This window comes from Lathamus discolor, chromosome 4, assembly GCF_037157495.1.
Source record: "Lathamus discolor isolate bLatDis1 chromosome 4, bLatDis1.hap1, whole genome shotgun sequence".
In the NCBI taxonomy this organism is placed as follows: Eukaryota; Metazoa; Chordata; class Aves; order Psittaciformes; family Psittacidae; genus Lathamus; species Lathamus discolor.
The window spans coordinates 36555817-36575554 of NC_088887.1; the positions used below are offsets into that span (position 1 = coordinate 36555817).

The 19738-nt window shown below is 42.9% G+C and overlaps 1 protein-coding gene across 1 annotated transcript; it reads right to left on the reverse strand.

The window, feature by feature from the left end:
• Window positions 1-293: 293 nt before the first annotated feature.
• LOC136013346 (CD276 antigen-like) lies at window positions 294-15030 on the reverse strand. Its single transcript, XM_065677088.1, has 5 exons — window positions 14419-15030; window positions 11149-11189; window positions 8800-9162; window positions 6262-6438; window positions 294-3607 (listed from the first exon to the last, which is right to left on the reverse strand). The coding sequence occupies exons 1-4, from the start codon at window positions 14430-14432 to the stop codon at window positions 6302-6304; spliced, it is 555 nt and encodes a 184-aa protein (XP_065533160.1). The 5' UTR covers window positions 14433-15030; the 3' UTR covers window positions 294-3607; window positions 6262-6301.
• Between the last annotated feature and the right edge of the window lie 4708 nt (window positions 15031-19738).

The following is a 19738-nucleotide window of genomic DNA, read 5'->3' on the forward strand; positions in this document are numbered from 1 at the left end:
TCTGGAAGCGGGGAGGGTGTGTTATACCTCTGTTCTGCTAGGGGATGGGCAAGAGAAAGATTTATCAGCCTAGGCTCAGTGCTGCGCTCAGGCTACTGTGTGGCTTTCATCAGTTCATTCAAGGTGTGAGTGAAAACAGAGCACAGATTGTCAAGTCCCCATATTGTGTCGGTCTCTTTTCATCTGTGGGCTTAGGAAAGGTGTGTTTGTATGCCCAGAAAATTATGGCTGAAAGTAAACCTGCCACATTGGTTGGGAGCAATGATTTGGAATGACTAGTCTTTATGTGCTGATAGATTTAAACATTCAGAAGAATGAATGGATTTTATTCAAATATAAACATGTATATGACAAAACCTGTTACTACAAAACTCCAAGTACTTCGAATTGTAACAAACAGTCATCATCTAGGATTTACTTGCCTTCAAAAATAGCTGGAAACCTAAATCAATTCAAAGTATGGATTTTGCAACAGCAGGCTGCTGCATTTAGATGTATTCACTATGTACCATGAAATAACCGAGTAGTAAGAAAATCCAACTAGCCTAAATTAGTTTAACAACATATCATGAAGTGACTGCTAGGCTGTTTCTTGTATCTCTAAACCATTCCAGCTTCTTGCAGTTGCTGAATCTAGAGGTGAAAAAGTGGTTTTAGTAAAGGCTTCTGTCAGTTACAGCGGTATGAAAAAGGCTGCACAAAAACTTCATGTGATAGCAAGGAAATGTCTGCAGGACTTCTTACTGAACCACTAGGAAATAGCTCACATGCACACAGATGATGTTCACTTTTTTGAAGTGTCTGCAAGCTTCCATGCTTTCCTCAAGCAAATCCCTTTTAGGGTTCACTGAAACTAGATATGGACCCAGAAAATATCTAACATATAGATTAATGGATCTTGAGAGAAGGCAAGGGAAGACTGACATTTAATTAACTTAAGGCACCTTAGTAATCTTATCTGTTAAATGTTGTCAGCTAAATGTCCCACTGAACAGGGTATGGTACAGATGTAGATTGGAAGACTGCAAAGGACAAAAGTGAAATTAATAAATAAAACAGTATTTTTCAGACATTGATTAGCAATATACTCTTTATGTTAATAGATAAAATGTCTTAGAAACTCCACAGTTGTACACAGTTACTTAGAACCTAGGTGGGAGCTTAATTCTTTAGTTGAAGCTTCCCTTATTTCTTTTTCTAAACAACTTCCCTACCCTGTTCAAATTGGTAAGCCTTGATTGCACCAAGTGAGAGCTAAACTGCTCTTTCGCTTAAATGCCATGGAAGCTGAGCCTGTGCAGCCCTCCCACAAAATACTAACGCAGTGGTGGTGCACAGCTACCCAGCTCAGAGCCTCCTCAGGGGTATTGTTTCAACAAAAGCTATCGGCGTTATTGCCAAATGTTTCTGGATCCCACATGATGGGAGAACAGGAAACCAAAATTTATTTTCACTTGTCTGGGATTTGAAAGCTGATCTTTACACACAAAAAAATCAGTCTTATCTCACGGTTGACACTAGAGTGCCTCTTATATGCTGAGCTTGGACAAACAAGGCTGTGACTTATTTACAGAACTGGTAGAACTTTAGTCTAGCAACTGGTGCAGGAAAAGCCAAGTGTTTTCAGGGCTCAGTTTAAAATCATCATTGCCATACCTGCCATGACAGGATGGGGAAACTACCCCATCTAAGCAAGAGAGGTAGTACAGATTCCTCCTTCTTCAAAGCCTTATACTATGAGCAGCATTGCTGTTTTCAACTAGTTTCTCTGGGCTGAGATGAAATAGCACGGCACATGCACTGGCACATGGAAACTGTAGTTCCATGCAGAATGCATGAATGTCCAGAAACTGCTTTCTGGACATTCATGGAAAACACAGTCATGTACTTGTCATGGTTTAAACCGAGCCACACAGCTCGTTCACTCACTCCCTGCCCCTTTCTCCCTCTTTCTTTCCTTCCCCCCCCACCCCCAGCTCCTGGAGGGATGGGGAGGAGAATTGAGAGAATGTAACTCTCACAGGTTGAGATAAGAACAGCCCAGTAACTAAGGTATAACACAAATCACTGCTGCTATCACCAATGATAATAATGATAAGGGAAAATAACAAGGGAAGAGAATACAATACCACCACCAAACGAGTTTGACACCCTGAAGAGAGCCTGTGCCCTTCCAGGTAACTCTCAGTTACCTCCCTGGGCATGATGTGCTGTGGTATGGAATACCTCTTTGGTCAGTTTGGGTCAGGTGCCCTGTCTCTGCTTCCTCCCGGCCTCCCCTCGTCCTGGCAGAGCATGAGACTCACAAAGTCCTTGGTCAGACTAAACATTACTGAGCAGCAACTAAAACCATCAGTTTTATCAGCTCTGTTCGCAGGCTGAAAGTCAAAATGCAGCGCTGCACCAGCTACTAGGAAGGAGAAAAACTGACTGCTACTGCTGAACCCAGGACAGTACTCTGTACTTCCTTTTTTGTGTGTGTGTCTGTGTTTTAGGGATGGGACACAAGGAAAATGTCAGTTTAAAAATTTGAGTTTAAAATCCTCCCTGGAAGCCACAGGGGAGTGCTTAAGTAAAGACTAGCTGAATCAAGCAGAGCTTGACCACAGGTTTTGTTGTATCCTGAAAAGGGAAAGTCAAGGTAACCTGACATTAACATAGAGGGCACCGTTTTGAATTGGTCAGATTTCCATAGCCTGTTCTTTCACATACTATGCACTGGCTTCTGCCAGAAGTGGAAGTTCTCTTTTCAATGGAATATTTAGTAAAAACCAAAATGCTGATATCAAGTGCATGCAAAGAAAGCACACTGCATTATGGTAACATATTTGGTGCTTAACCCCATCAGAGCAACTGCCATTTTTGGAGGACTAGGTCAAAATGTTCTACTTAATTCTGTACAGAATAACATGCAGCTGGTGAAACCAGACAGTTAAAAGATGTGCTGTGGAGAGAAAAAGGTGGAAAAAGTCACAAATGTCATTTTGCAGAGAGTCCTTCAGTAGTTTGTTGTTTGGGTTTTTTTTGGGGGGGGGGGGGTGTTGGGTGTTTTTTGTTTTTTGTTTTTTTTCTTTTTTCTTGTTTTGTTTGTTTGGTTTTTGTTGTTTTGTAGCTGCCTTTCTTCACATCCAGTAGTCATCATCAGGGTAAGGAGGCACAGCAAGAACTTCCCATGTTCCTGAAATGCAGTTGCTTCTGCTGCTAACAAAGTCCTCAAAGGTGATGAGAGACTGGGAACTCACCAGTTTTCCGTAGTTTGGTACAGAGTAGCTAAGTCCCAGGCTTACTGCTTTCTGCAGTGCAGGAGCATAAAGCACCAACAGACTATCACAGACTGTTCAAAGTGGCTAGCTGGTGTGGTGACACAACTGTTGTGTGGACACAACCAGTGGCTGGAAAGAAATCCAGTGGCTGGAACACAAATCCAGTAGATTTTGCTGTCTCCTTTGGAGAAGCTTTTTTTTTTTTTGCCATCTCTCTTGGCATGGTCTGCAGAAATCTATCACTTGCATTGCAGGTAATACTGCCACTGCAATAAGGGGTGATGCTTCTCCTGACACATCTCCAGCTGTCCAAATTATTGGCAGACTTTCCATTTAGACAGGTGCTGTAAAAAGAAACAACTTCATTAAAAAAAAAACCCACCCCAGAAATAACTGTCCTAGCATTGTCTTTCCTACATAACCAGTGGAACAAGCTGCAAAGGTATGGAAAAAAGATACTTATGCTTCTGAGAAAGAATCAGCCATTGCAAAACCCTGCCTCTGCCTGGGTACCTGAGACACTAGGGACCCTCTGCCTTTTGCCATAGAATGAAAGTACCTCTCTGTGCAAATGCAAGAACTGCTCTCCTGCTAACATCTCCCTCCCTTGTCAGTGTCACCCTCGGAGAAGAAGATGAACAAACCCTGGATGTGGTTAAGGGAAACAATCTTCCTGAAACTCCTTCACAGGCAGGGACTGGATCCCTCCAGAGACCAATTCAGCATTGCTCCAGTTCTGAATTTCTCCCCACTGACTGTAATGGGTGTTTGGAGAAACTAACCCCACCGGGATGAAATTGCTTTTCTTTTCAACCTGCCTTCCTCACAGTTTCCAAAACCTTTTCCTTTGTAACAGCAAAGCTAGTCTCAATAGGCTCTTTTTCTGGTTTGCAGTATTCAGGATTCCCAACTCCTATGAAACAATCTGACCTTCTTCATAAGGTTAAACTGCTAGAAGCAGAAACATACTTTACATCTGTATTTAAAAGCAAAATGTTGTGGCAGCATGTCCCTGTGGGTGTACCTCCACAGTGCCTTACCCCTCATCCACTACATGTAACTTGTTTGAAAGTATAAAATGATTGAATTAGACTAGGATTTATCCAAGAAACCATCACAGTAGTCTCACAGTAGCACCAGCTATTCTAAAGAATTTCTGACAGATACTGATTTCCTTTTTCATTAAGGAAAAACAGAATAGCAGCAAACCTGGACTGATAGAGACTTAACAGCCAGCACAAACTCTTTGCCTCAGTACTCAACTACTATTACCCTTAGACAAGCATCTTTTCTTCCTAACATCTAACTTAAATCTCCTTTGTTTCAGCCTGTTGTTCCTTAAGTGCTGTGTCTGCTAGGTTGGCACAGCAAATAACTTGTCTCATCCTCTTTAAGGACTTGCTGAAGAGGGGGATTATTGTGTCCTTAATCAGTTTTTCTTCTCCAGTTTAAACACGCATAACCAGTCTTTCATCAAAGATCACATTTCCTAGATCATTCTTGCTTCTCTGGTATTGGCCTAAGCTGCCCTCAAATTGGGATGCCTGAAATATTTGGTGCTGTTTTGATGGCGACAGGGGCTTCAGCATAGCTGTAGAACAGGAAGGAGGGTGGCTTAAGCCTGTATGCTCCATGTCCCTTGTTGATTTGTTATGTCCTTTGGCCTGAACTGCTGAAGGAACTTCTAGGAATCAAGACCCTGAGGCTGCCTTTGCCAACACTTGCAGAGCTCAAGGAAAGGGCTGACAGAAACATCAGGGCTATGACTGTACATGCTTGAGCTTGTAATATCCAGCAAGTATTATCCAAAGGCTTTGTGCTGAACTTGAGTATAGAAGCTATGAAGTTCAGTCACTCTTGAGACAAATACAGTAAAATATTTTTAATACTTTTAGTTAGTTACTCTGCTGTCTTCATTTAGCTGGACATCTGTTGAAACAAATGCACTGTTTTAAGCATGTCAGATAACTATCATCTTTAGCCAAACTGAATTAATATTAAGCAACATCCACCAAAGTTGAGAGTTCAATGCTCTTTGGACAGCAAAATGCAGTCCATACTCTATTTGCTTACAAGCTAGGTTACCGTTTGAGCAAGGATTGGTTTGGGGGCTTGAAACAACAGTCCTGCTCCATGTTTTGGGAAGGATATGAGTGGTTTCTGAAGCAATGGCATGGCTCCTAGCACAGCACAGCTGCTGCAGATGCTGGGCAAAATCACTACACTGCCTTTTTCTGAACACCCGGGCTTGCTAGCCATGAGGAAGAGGGCATGGATTGAAAATGTGGTTTGTCCCTGTCCATGAAAAGTGGTGTTGTCCCTGCTTCCCTCTTCCTAGATGTTATCTCTTGCGTACCTGCAAAGCTGCTTACAGTAAGTACTCAGATACATCATTTGGTTCAGAAGATGTCTATTACAGCTACCAACGCCAAGCATTGCAGAGTCCCGCACACGGGAAAATGCATCGATACAACAGTATGTGTGTATAACCTGGAGTGACAAAACATGCTTTATTTCTAACCTGTAGAAAGCTGCTCGATCCCAGTAGGATCTTGAACCCTTATTTGTCCACCCAGTGACTCTAAAGCTCTTGGGATTGATTTATCCTCTGATTTCTGCTTTGGATTGTGCTTAGCAGAACAAACTACTGACCCCAGTCTTGCAAAATAGAGGAGCATCCCCTCCATATGCTCAGGAACAGGCTACAGGCATCACATCTGAGAAACTATGGCCTGAAAAGGCGCAAAATCTGAGTTACTCTCACATCCAACAACTAGCCCCTGTGAGGCTCAGGCACTACAGCAGAAAATGTTAAAGAATAACATGTCCTGAGGCATTACATCTGTCCTAGTTTTTTTGCTAACAGCATAATTTCCTGCTGTTGTGTGCAGGCAGCTTACTTGTGCCTTCTAGCCATGCGCTGGATAGCATTAAATATTTTGGCAAAAAACCCCAAGAATTCTTCCGGTTTGGTCATGCAAATGAAAGGCCTCATTACCTGTGTAGGACTCTAGTCTAGAGGACCTCCGTCTCCTCAGCTAGCAGATTATTACAGCTAGAACACCTATCAGAACGACAATGGAAACGATGCCAGCTGCCTGAGCACCTTGTCCATTTTTTCTCGGGCTTTTGTGACTTTCCGTGCTACACCCATTGCTTCGCTTCTGCTGAGTGTCTAGAAATAAAATAGAAAAATAATGTACCAAGGTGTAAGTTTTCACATTTCATACCAGACAAATATTTGACTGTATTTTACACATGGAAAAAAGTTCTGAAGGACTAAATATTTGCGCTGTTCATATTACTGTGATTCTGGTGGTATTCCTTCTAAGAAAGGTACATCTCCAGCTTATTCTGTCTAATAATACAATGGCAGTTTATTCCTCCCTGTTATCATACGGCATGAATCCCTTTCTTCCTTCTTGTTCTTCTCTTCTGCCAATCTTGGGACACTGTATGTTTGAGCTTGTATATAGATTCAGTTGAAAATAAATTCATACAGAATCTGTAAGACAAATTTCATGGTATTCATAAAAGTGGGTGAAAACCTGTTTTCTTGATGTTAGTGATGAACTTCCACTGACTGCTGCAACTTGAAGGTTTAAAAGAATATCTCCTAATGTTTCAAATATGGCAGTGCTTTTAGAAACCAACAAATAATAGTAAGATGAATTCTGATTTAGCCAGCATACAATATGAGAGAATGCTGTTAGGAAACTAATGAAAGGTTACTTAGTTTTCCTTTAATTTGGGATGACAATAAGGGTATGCTGTCATACAACCACTCTCATGTGCTCAACTCTGCTCTCTCAACTCTGCTCATGTGCACGATTTTTGTTCCTGGAAATAGTTGACATTAAGTATCTTTAAGTCAACAATATGTGATTCCTTGGTGTGTTCAGTTAAACATCTACAGTTATGCAGATCATCAAACCTCCTTGTGCCAGGGTGCAGAAACCTTTTGAGTGAATGGTGTGGTGGGAAGCAGGGCCAGTAACAGCAATAAGGAGATAAGCTGTCCTGCCCCACATAGCTTCTCTACGCAGCTTTTTGGAAATCACGAACTCTGCTGTTGGCACTGGAGTTAAACCTTTCTAACAGCTTGTTGTTTTGGTTTTGTTTGGTTTGGTGGGTTTTTTTTGTTGTTGTTTTTTTGTTTTTGTTTCTTTTTTTAACATCTTTCTGGTTTTGTGAACAGTTGAGTGGCTAATACTTGTTTTTACTATTGATCACTCCTGTCAGTAATAGAGTATTATGCTTGTGCTAGTAGGTCTATTGTTCTATGGCGCTAATATTGCGCTAATATTGCGCTAATATTGATATAGGCATGCTTTAAATAGTACATTGTACTGAACTGAATTTTGGAGACTGAAAACAGAACTTTGAAACTAGCAGAGTAAAAAGCAAATGTGAGCGCTGTAAAGCAGTGGGGCAGCAGTTTGGGAATCATGGATCTCTGGTATGGTGCTCCCTGAAAAATAACCTGACTCCCATGTCATCGTGTTCCTGATGAACCAATGGGTAAAGCCTAGTGACTGCCTTGGATGCAAGAGCTTCTCAGTGCTATTGTCTTAACACGCTTGGTTCAGTATGAAAGAAGTAAACATAAAATCCATGGCTAAACATAACTAGCTTGACAAAACCTAAGCTCTTCTTGGCACTTTCTGGAACTTCTGAATTAATGCATACCCCTCACTAGTGTGTATCTGCTCACAGAGGCACGCCGGTTGATATCCGTGTAAGCTAGAAAACATAAAGTAGCATGAAGGGACTTACAGTTGGCTGACAGATTTTCCTATAGTATCTTATTTTCTATGGAGCACTCTATTTGCATGCTAGAAGTGGCTTTAACCTTCAGTGTGCTAAAAATGCTGTAAATGCCATTGCTGTTGGGGATGATCATTAGCTCTGATGGAGGCAGGTGGCTGTTGTCAGTTTTATTTATCCAATAAAGCCTGGGCTCTGGGTATCCATTGCCAGACCTGCAGCAGAAAGTCACCTCCTCTCCAGTGCTGTCACTGTTACTTACTGGGCCACTGAGTATTGGTTGGCTATAACTAGCTGGAGAGCAGGAGAAAAAGAATAGTTGTTGACATGTCAAAATGTATTGAAAATACAAAATTTTGATATGGGTTCTGAAGCAGAAAGTCTGGGTTTCACACCATCCTCATGATGTGAAAGAAACACCTGCAGGTTTGGTATGTAAGCCAGAGAGCTGAGAGAATTACTGGAAGGGCAGAAAGCTGAAGCCAAACTCAGGAAGAAAGCGACTTCTTAAGCTGCTGTTACCCAGTAAGCCTTTATATTACAGAAAACCAAGATGAAAGCCTCCCACATGGGATAAACGGCTGTGATAGATTCTCCCAGTTCTGTATTCCCTGTCTGTAACGTTAAAATTAAGCAGGCTTCATTTCAGCAAAGGGCTGAACCATGTTTCAAAGTTAATGGTACGCCTAAATACAATATTGAAATGGCATGAATTTGGAAAGATGGAATGAGAACTGGGCAAGTATGTGCAAGTGATACAAGTTCTTACCTGCTAAACTGAGAACCACTTCTGCCTGATGAACCATGCTGGTATACTCAGCTTTCTCCAGTACTACACATCTGTATGTACGTTCATCACTCTGGCTGACGTTTAGTAATAGTAGAGAAAAATCACCATTTTCCAATCTATCCCAGAATAATTGAGTCCTATTTTTAAAGTGAATACACTGTTCACTTTCATTGTCTTGACCAGAGATCAGTGCATGTACAACTGTACACTCCTCTTTATCATCATCTATTTGCCAGTATACCCGTAGATTTTTTAAGTGCAATTTTCTTCCTCGATAAATGCAACTCAATGTAGTGTTTTCTCCAAGTTTACTAACAATGATCTTCTTCTCCAGTGCAATCACTACAAGATTAAAAGAGACAGAAAAAAAAGGGAGGTTATGTGGAAGAGGTTTTACTCTTTTCAAGTATATTCTACCACATGAGTGAACTCCAGTATTAGTACCTATACTAAGCAGATGAACATGTTCACTTTATAGTCATTCCTGCCTCCTGACGTGCTGGTGACTAATTCTCTCCATGTGTGTTTGTCTGTATTTTCCAAAGGGACCTTTTGCAGTATAAAGCCTTCTAGTTATTTCCTTCTCTGACCAATTGGTCTAAGCATTCCCAGCCCCATGGATACCTGCATGTTTCACTTTGCTCATTGCCTGCAGACACATACTCAAGTCCTAATACTTTAATAATAACATTTTTTTCTTCTTTTTAAATGAAGAAAAATGCCAAACACCACCAGGTGTAAATCACAGGAAGTGTAAACACCGATAAGAAAAAGAGTACTGCTGTCATTTTGAGACCCCCAAAATTATAAAGGGGGAGTAAAAGAAATGTTTCTCAAAGTGTGCATGTCATAGCAATCACATTTTATTGCTGCTGGTGGCGTCACCTTCTCAACAAATACACCCAGCTGGGAAACCAGCATGTCCAGGTACCTCTGGTGACACATTCATTAGACATTTATAACCTCTTACGGCCATGTGAGGTAGGCCAGTACAGCGTCTGGCTTTCAGGACACTTTTCTTGGCCTCAAGACATGAGAAAGGCAGGCTCTCCTCCTGGAGAGCAGCAAGGTAAAGGCATGAGCTGGCTGACAAGTGATGCAGAAAGTGCAGGTCAGTGACTCCCAGAAGGCTAGGGTGGTTCTGGCCACAGACTCTCTTCTGAGAGGGATGGGGCACCTCTCCTCCCTTCCAGGAGCCAAAACCTCTCTGGTGCAACTGGTTGCTAAGACCAAAGCAATGTGCATGTTGTAAATGCTGGAGTGGAGGGTGAGGGGGGGTGTCAGACATGGGGTTAAATGGGAGACATTACAGCTGGGGGAAGGGATTATGTGGGTTGGTGAGCTAGGGAAAGAAAGATGACAGGAGTGAGGGTTTGGAAATGTGGAAACAATGCATGGTGAGGTGCAAGGAAGGCAGCAATGTCCACCAGGGACATGTCTTTGTGCTGGTGCACAAGACTCAAGAAATAGTTCATCTACGCATTGAAGTTAGGCACCCTGTCTTAAAAATACCGCTGAAGCAAACATAGTACTTGCAGGGAGGAAGGTAGTTATGTTCTCTGAGCCCTTATCCCCTGTTGGGTGAGACAAGAAGTAACAGGCTTGACCTGTAAGAAGGCTGCTACAGCTCAAGCTTAGTAGAAAAAAACCCCTCACAGCAGCACGAAAAGCGAACCCTGGGAAGGCAGGCGCACCTCATCACTGGTGTTCTCCAGGAACAGGCCAACTGGCATCTACTGAGACTGTATCTGGCACAGTTTGCCCTGATTTTGGGGAGTTTCCTTGATGACTTTGTTGGGCCCTTCTCAGTGATTAAGCAAGAACAGGGGAAAGACAACTCTTAAAAACATTTAAATATCACCAGGTGATGTCATTTAACCTTATCTTTGATTTGAAAGGGATTTTTGGAACTGTAGTAAAAGACTTAATACTGACTACTTGATACTGTGATGTGTAATGCTAGTCATAATATAAGTATGTTATCCAAGCATGTTAGATCTGCTTATCGATAGCCCTTATTACCCCCCTTCTAAGGCTTTTTGCTGGCAGAGATAAAGGTGCAGGAATGCTTGTGAATCAAGCAGAGCAATCTGAGCAAGAGCATCCATAAGGTTCTTGCTATTCTCTGTACTGAAACTGCTAGAAACAAATTGTTTTCTTCCTTCCCTGATGCACGTTACAGAAACATTTCACACTAAGGAATTCTTAAGTGTCTTGCTGAAAACACGAAGATGCTTATATTGTACATATTACAACCACCTTGTGTATTTGGCCAAATGTTTTAAAGAAAGTGCAGCTTCATTTTTAACTAAACTGTTCTGAACTTACCAGCTCTCATGGTATGAAGGAGCAGTAACAGAAATCCATAGCTAAAATAAAAAGTAAAGAAGAGGTTACATGATTGACTTCAGCATCTCTGTTGTTTAAATAATCAATAAACCTAATATTGATTGTTTAATATAGTAGCAGGAGTAGGTAAATTAGGTACTGTGATTACATAATGTCCCATTAAGTATTTGCATTTCTGACAGCTGCAAAACTTCTGTTCAAATGATGTAACTCTGTGGATGGGTGGCTGAGGGCATGACTAACAATAAAATGTGCAAATATTGGAATCGAAGCAGAAGGCATGAAGCTGGTGTCATGCCCAACTTTCTTGACAAAAACACACAATATAGCCTCCAGGGCCTATTTCTATAATGTCTGTCTGGATCACTAAGAAGGATCACAGGTCAAAGCCCTGCATCCCACTGTTTTGCTGAAACCCAACAAGTCATGGTTTTATCTGGTTAAAGGATAACAGGCAGCTGACCATGCTGCCCATCAGTTGTGCGCTCAGTAAAAACACATAAACAGGAGCAGTGGTAATAGCAGTGTGCTGTGCAGAGGTTTTGCTGGAAAGAATTCAGTGTATTTGATTCCTCTGGAGGGGCAAATCTCTGCAGGAGTTTCCCAATAGAGTTACACCTGCTGGATGCTATGGGAAAACCCAGTTTAACCTATCTGTAAAATCCAGGTGATTTAACCCTTATCATATAGGGCTTTAAGAAAGATAAATGTGCAGCCCTTTCCTAAGAGTTACTTTTAAATAGCCTTCCATCACTATGCCTATGTATATGTTGTGCTCTCCTTTCTCAAGACTTCTGTGAAAGAAAAGGAAGATGCTGCAATGGCTTTGGAATGAGAGCTGTGTGGCTGCAATTGCCCACTTTGATATTACCTCTCATGCTGCAGTAAGGTTGCTGAGCTGAGCAAAGGGATGCAAGTGCCTTCTCATCACCAGATTCCCCAGCTCACTTTTGCAAGTGAGCACGACTGTGAGGCCACACTACCTAGGTGTGTTCTGTTACTCAATTGTTCTCGACCCTCAGCTAGGTCCAACACTGAGCTAAGGGCTGAGGCAATGGGGAGTGCTGCCCTCAGAAGCCCACATCCACCTAGGAGTGAGCTTCATGGTCTTCCACCCAGACTGCTCTATGTTTTTGCTTTAAACCAACCCTACCCTGCCCGACCCTCCTCCCTCCAAGCCCTAACCTAAGCTCACTCCCCCTGCATTCATTTCTCAGCTCACTTTCCCCCATCAGCTGCGCATTAGAACATCCCCTCCCTCTTCCAGGCTTCCTGCCCTTTCCCCCACAGTTCCTGCCCCGTTGTCTAGCTGAGACTAACCCAGCACCTCCCAGGCACAGCATCACTTCTGCCCAGCTTTATTTGTATCACCTGCCAGAGCAGAACTTGGGTCTTCTCTGCTGTGGAAGAGGGTTGCTAATTCTCATCTGCCCTCTAAGAAAATTCTCACCTTTCCAAACACATTTGGTTTCCCATGGAGAAAGCAGAGAAAGTTCCTGACACAAAACATACCTCCACTTGAAGCCCCAACTCCAGAGAATGAGATGGAGAAAGTTTAGGGAAGAGTCAGTCTGAATTGCATTACTTTAATACAAAGAGAGTATTTTCTTTTCCTTTTTTGTGTCCTTTGAAATGGCCTCATAGATGAGGTTTCAAAAGCTTAAGTGGATGCGCAGTGTGTAACATTTCTACTCTGATACGTATTTTGTAAATCTGCAACACTGTCAGATAGGCAGCTCTGCTCTGTTCTGTCTCTGGCAGTAGCTTTTGATAGCTTTTACAGGTATTGTATCTTTGTCATATTTTTACACTGCAGGAGCCATCACTTTCGTGCCATGCTTATATAGGTCAGTTTAGACAAGGTCACCATAACTTAGTCCTTAATCTCAGAGCTGTGTTTGTTTTATTGTTCCCCGCCCAAGTCAGAAACTATGGATATATGAAGTCATTTGAAATAAATGAAGGACAACAGTTAACTGATCTTTGTGGGACTCTTTGGGGAATTTCCCATGGTAGGCATTTGCTAGTGCCAACAAACATTTAGCCAGCTGGCTAGAACTGATTAACTAATGGATACATACAAAGCAGGCCTTGATTTCTTATTTTAATAAATGATGACACAGTCAAGATTGGACAGATCTAGAGACGCTCATACTCTAACTTGGAGGTAAGAGTGTGGTAATATGGGGCAGTGTCAACCCATGTTTGTCTGGAACAGCTCTATTGCTAGGCTCCTGTTAGAAAAGGAGAGAAATGCTCTTGCCTGCTGAGAAGCCTCCTTTTTGCCTCGGATGTACACTCAGCTTCTGTGCCTGTCACTACCAGTGAGCTTCACTAAGAACATGTGTAGGTGTATTAGTGTCATAGGTTCTCTATTTAAAAAAAAAGTTTGTTTTTTTTTTTTTTTTTTAATTCTTTCCCACACCTTCCCCTTCTATATATTTTTTAAAGTGTCATGTGGAACGGGAGAAAGTTGCACTTCCTCTTTCATACATTCATGTTTGCTGAGATTATTCTTCCTAGGAACATCTCAACTTTTTAATGTACTATTTATTTTAGAGTTATACGATGCTGCTATTCTGACACAAACCAGCCGGACAAAAGATGTCCTGATACTTGCAATAATAACTTTGGGGCTTTTGCCCTGCTGCCGAGATTCGCTTTGTCTCCTTCCCTTGTGGGGAAATCGCTCTTCTCGCATCAGTGAGTGCCCTGTGAAGCTTTTCTAACCCTTCTGCACGCCAACGCTAACCTGGGCTATAAAAAAAAAAAAAAAAGGCGGCCCAGCTTTCCTTCTGTTATCAGTTACATTCGGCAAAAAGGCCAAATTAAATGCCAGTTACTCGCCTGCAGCACAGGCAGGTGGGGCAGGCAGGCAGGCGAGCGCTGAACCACGGGGGTGCCTTGCAAAACCCACCTCCCGCATCCACGGGCGCCCGGCGCAGCTGCACACCCCGTACACGCAGCCAACACCGGGCACGTTTAAAACTGCCGTCCCGGGGCCGGGTTCCGTGGGGGGACCCCGCGCAGCAACTCGGTCCGGTCTCCGTTTCGGAAGGCCACCCTGGCAGAACTTTTCCTGCCCGCTGCACTGCAGCAGCGGTACTCGGATTTTAATAAGGAGGGCGGGTGTGTATCTTTCTGCACCCTTCCCCCCCAGCCAGCAGCCCGCCCGCCCACCCCTCAATCCCGTTTCCAGCGACAAGCGTGGGGGATCCCAGCTCCTATTGCCCCGAGGCCGCCACTCACCCTCGCAGCTCCATCGCAGCGCCGCGGGAGGCAGGCGGATACCCGAGTTGTGCAGCGCCGAGCTAAGCCAAAGGCTGCTCGGTTCACGCCGTTTCCCTTTTTCCCTCCCACGTCTCCTCCCGCCGGGGATTTCCGCCTTCCGTGCGCACCCGCGGCCGGTGTGCGGCCAGTTCTGCTGGTAGGTCGGCACCCGCGCAGCTGACAAACGTCGCCTCTAGCCTCCTGGGGCGGCTGCGATCCGCCCTGTCTCTGGCACGCCGGGAGCTGAGGTGCGGGACGCCGGCTCCGTACCACTCAATCGCGACGCTCCATTCCGGCTGTACGGAGAGTCTCAGGCCATCGCCCGTCGCCACTGATCCATTCCTAAAGCCTCATCCGTACCGCCTGGCAGGGCGCTCCCGACCTCCGCGAAGGCGTCGGCCCCTGCAGGGAGGCTGCGCTTGCCCCATCAAACAGGAGCCCTTCACCGCCGGCTCTGGGCGCTGCTGGGGACGATGTGGGGAGTCAGGGCTGGACACTGGGTTTTGTGATAACAGCGTCTTGTTGGCACCGTGAGGCGGTGCAGCCCCACGGCCCCATTTGGTGTGTGTGTGAGGCAGAGTCCTGCAACCCGGCAGCATCCCCAGCCCTCTGCACAGCCTGCCAGGAAGCCAGGGGCTAAGCTCTCGAGCTGTGCTTCAAAATACATTTCAAAAGGCATCAGGTTTGTGATCTCGTAATTAATCACAAACCCTAAATGTGATCTGATATGGTGCCTGGCTGCGCCTGAAGATGAAGGAGATAAAAATTGTGACACAATCATGTTAATAATGGGTGCTGTAACAGTAGTCAGCTAATAGAAAGCTCTAGTTGATGTTTGCCCGCCGTGTTCATAGGTCCACATCAGCAACTATGTTTGGCTTGTTGACTGCCAGGCTCCTCTACCCAGCTGGGACTCCTTTGCCAACATGAACCTTGGTGACATGCACTGCAAAGCTGTCACTGACACTCTGCAAACAAATGCCACAGTGACTGTCGTTAAAGAAGATTGTCCCTTTAATATTTTATTTGGTAGTAGTTCTGAGTCACTCTGGGTATAGCAATTACTCTGTACCCTGTGAAGGAGAAACTCCAGGATTGTGCAAGACGTGGAGGTCTTGGTACCTTTCAGGCTCTTGATGCTGTCAGCAAGAAGAGAGCTCCCACATTTGAGTCTTGAAGTCAACATGACTTTAGTCTGCGTATTGCTGATAGGCTGCAAATCAGTGATCAGTCTGAGAGGGGAGACTTAAATTTACAGTAAATTTAAAGGAAGTTAAACATTCCTGCGGGATTATGGCTGAATCAGAACATGTTGGCAGCAACCAATTCACATCTTTCACTGAAGTATTCCCTGGCAGAATATCCTAGTTCAGGAAACTACTCCTTTGATGTTATGGCTTTTTAATAGCCAACACTTGGTGAACAGGGATGCACATGAAATCAGTTCTTACTGACTAAAACACCTAAATGCCTGGGGCTTAACTTTATCGGTGAATTTTTAGAGTTCTGGATATAAACTTGTTCTTTTTAAAATGTGTAGTTTGAATGCACTCTGCTGATGTACTTTGCAATGCTCTTTTCATACATGATGAATAAGAACAGCCTATTGCCATACATGAATACCTTGCTTATTCTGAAAAAGCTTTCCACCAAAACTGGAAGGCAGATGTGTTCATAGCCAGGAGACTCTTTGAGATTTGGAAAGGTCAAATGCAAACCTCTTTTCTGCCCCCACCAGGCTTTTGAATCTGCATTGCCTGAAATCTCTTATTAGTTTTTAATCTAGAAGGCAACTTTGCCTTCCATTTGCCTTCCAAATGGTGTTTCATTAAGGCTCAGCCTTAGGCAGATCCTAAGTTGCTCCTACCTGCAGAACGCACAGAGGGCTTGAAATATAGGGGTATTCTTCTGCTAGTGGTTCCATTCCTATAGCACATGCTGAAGAGATGTGTGGTTAATAAAAGCAAGCTCTCACTGCCAAATCGCTGCCAGTGCATATAAGATGTGCCTTGGGGAGTTCTCCACTATTTCTTTCCAAACAAGGAAAGGAGAAGCATCTGTAGGGAAGGGTCACTGCAGTTGATGTAGTTTCTTCTATTTGGGGTAAATTGCAATAAATTTTTATTCTTTTAGACATATATTTGTTAATGTGTTACTTATTAGCAGTAAGTCGGGATATTTGGCTTAGGGTCAAAATACAGACCTTAGTTACATGATCTTTCCCCTACAAGTATTACATCAAAGATAAGATGAACAATAAGTAGCAAGGGTATTTGAAAAGCCTAGGTGAAAAGTTTTCGTCCAAGATGTGGCTCCTCATCCCTGCTACCATATGCATATAGCAAAATTCAGTCAGGAAAGCCCCTCTGCAGGTTATCTGGTGCAACCTCTACCTCAAAGAAGGGCCAACTTCAAAGTTATGTGTCAAACCTACTACTAAAATGGTGGTTCGAAGTTGCTACTGCTGCTTCCGCATGGCTCTGAAAGTTCTGATAAGACTTCCTTTTTATCAGAGAATGCTGTGAATTTTACCAGCAGTTGTCTTCATTTCCTGAGGTCTAGTTTTAGTCATGCAAAAATGTATATTTATTTTATTTTGTTAAAGAAGCTGTAATATAGGATAGCCACAAGGTAAATCACATGTAAAGCCATCTGATCAGGCTTCTAAAATCACAACGCTTATGACAGGAAAGATGGGTCTTGGCTTCAGAAAATCAAGTTGTTTGAGGTTGTTAGAGTGCAAAACGTATGCCAGTTGTAGTACATAGGTGCAATCTTAGGTAGCTGTTGCACTCTCTTTTAGAGACATAGAAGTGGCTCAAAGAAGATCTGTATTTTCCCTCCTCCTGTGTGCATGTCTGCACGTGTATGTGTCTCAGTGAGACTTCTCTGTGAGAGAGAGGTAAAGACAGCTGAGCTCATAGAATATGTGTAATAAAACCCCCTTATCGTTGAGAGTTAATTTGTTCTGTCTCGTGTGTGTCTGCATCACTTGATGCAATTAAATTAAGGCATTTTAGGCTGTCAGAAGAAGAAAGTAACTCCTGTAGCTTGTGTGTGGCAAATATATCGCCTATGGGCTTTGAAACTAAAAATACTGTGAAGAACTGGGAGGAAGAAGGGAAGGAGGGAGAGAAAAGAGGAGGAAAGTTACATTCTAATTTTTCCAGGCTGTGAGATAGAGAAGTGATCTACATACCAGAGTGCTGATTGTTTTCAAGCGGGTGTCACACAAAGAGAACAGCTTGATCTGCAGAACAGACATCTTCAGTGGCAAGCTCATTAATGCAATTATTGAGAATCCAGAGAGACTGACTAGATTTTGTGAAACAGAGACATATCTCTCTCTACATCTCTACGTAGATAAAAGAAAATCTCGGACATATTGAGTATCTTTGGGGACAGCTGAAAAATGGGTGATGACTCTATGTGATGTGGAGGATTTAAACCATTTTTGGAGTAGGAAAGCATGAAAGAAATGAACATAAAATTAGTAGCAGAGGATAACTGAAAGCTGAAAATTTTTTAGGGTGGCTAGAGCATGCCACCCATTTGAAAAGCAGATGCCTGTGTCATTTGCAGTAGGCACAACGGCATAGTGACAAAACCAAGAGAGAGGTAGGATTGCCAGTCGGTTGCCTGAACTGAACCTCTCCCCATCATGCACAAGCAGGGGCAGTAAAATAACATCCCAACTTATATATAAGATGAAGGCATAGCAAGTCTGCAGCAGGCAACGGAGACACAGTTCAAGAAAACAGACTAAAAAGGAGTACCTAGAGTAGAGACTGCTCAAACTTTCATGTTCCATGTTTTAAACAGGTACATTGTGTTGATGAGCAGAATGATCCAGTTCACACACTGCATGTAACTGGAGAACAACTGAGGATAACTAATACAGCTTGAAGTGGTATTATGTACAGTAGGTTTTGCGGGCTTACCCCAGAATACAGAAAAATAAAAATCTGCAGCTATTTTCACAGGACCAGAAGAAGTATTTGGAAAACCAAGAGCTAACCTCTTTGGTCCTAATTGATCTTCATCTTAAGCCAGAAAAATAGTACCCTGCTATTATCAGCAATGGTCTCACTGGCCTTAGGTGGACAGGATTCATTCACTATGAAGGGAGAAGTACTCTGGTGCATTACATATCAGAGTGTAATTAAAAGGACGGAAAATACCTGCAAATGAGATTGCAGTGGAGGAAAAACAGCAAATGCTGATTAGCAATCTTCAATGTAAAGCAATCAAGAGAAACTACTACAGCCTACCCAACGTGGGTTATGGTGCTTGGGTGTTCGCTGTCATGTTTGGCTGGTGCACTAAACGCCTAAACTAACACTTATCAAATAACTATACAGCAATTTTTTTTTTTTTCATTTTGGTATGTCACCTGCACAGAGGATATAGCAGATGAAGCAGCAGAAATTGATGGAAAGACTAAAAGGAATCATAGAGCAAGTAATCTGATACTAGAAATAAGAAGCAAAAGGATAATCCAAATAATGTAAACTAGTAGAGCAACCAAAAATAGCCTTGCAAAATGGATTGAACACTGCCTTAAGGATCACAGTCCTCCTTTGTTCTTGGAAAATATCTAGAAGTAACGCTTCAAGCAGCAGATCACTGCCGCTGTAGAGGGGCAGTCCATATTGAGCATACTGATGCCTGACAAGCAAAATCATACTCAGATGGAATAGGAATCATGTGGGCCTCTTGTTATTTCATCAGTAGATGCATGACTGTGCTGTGACATTTGAAATATACCAAATCCCTGTGGAATGGTTTCCACAAATCTCTGGCTTTTGCACTGTGGAGATTCTATGGCATGACACTAAAACCAATAGAGTATGAATTGCAACTGAGAGAAAAGTCAAGAGAAAAATCACAGTATCTATGGCCTCTTGTACAATTTTATGTATGGGGTAAAGAGCAAAATGAGGTATGAGGTGTGAATGATTTTCCAGCACTTTTCCAACATTTTTTCTCCATCTACAAAAAAGCTGTAAGTAGCAAGTGTAAGAGAGACATTGCCTCTTAAAAATAGATGGTGAAGGGAGAACAGTTTGTACAAAACCAGGTAGTTTCATTGACTAGTGGAGACATCATGAGTAAAACAGCAAAGCTGACCACTGAGAACAGACTAGAGATGAAATCAGGGAAAATATGTGATTCCAAATAAAATGTTTTATGATTCTGAGAAGATCCTTTGAGATGGTGATCTTGACTGGGTGCAATGGAAAAGAACTGCCAAGAAATACACTTGACAGAAGTAAATGAACTAAGACAAAAGAGTAAT

What these genes read in the sequence shown, in the direction of transcription:
- LOC136013346 (XM_065677088.1), bottom strand. An exon ending in CCTTCATACCATGAGAGCTG is followed by an intron (nt 9,163 to 11,148) that starts GTAAGTTCAGAA and finishes TTAATCTTGTAG; the next exon opens with TGATTGCACTGGAGAAGAAG. An exon ending in AGTGGTTCTCAGTTTAGCAG is followed by an intron (nt 6,439 to 8,799) that starts GTAAGAACTTGT and finishes TTTTATTTCTAG; the next exon opens with ACACTCAGCAGAAGCGAAGC.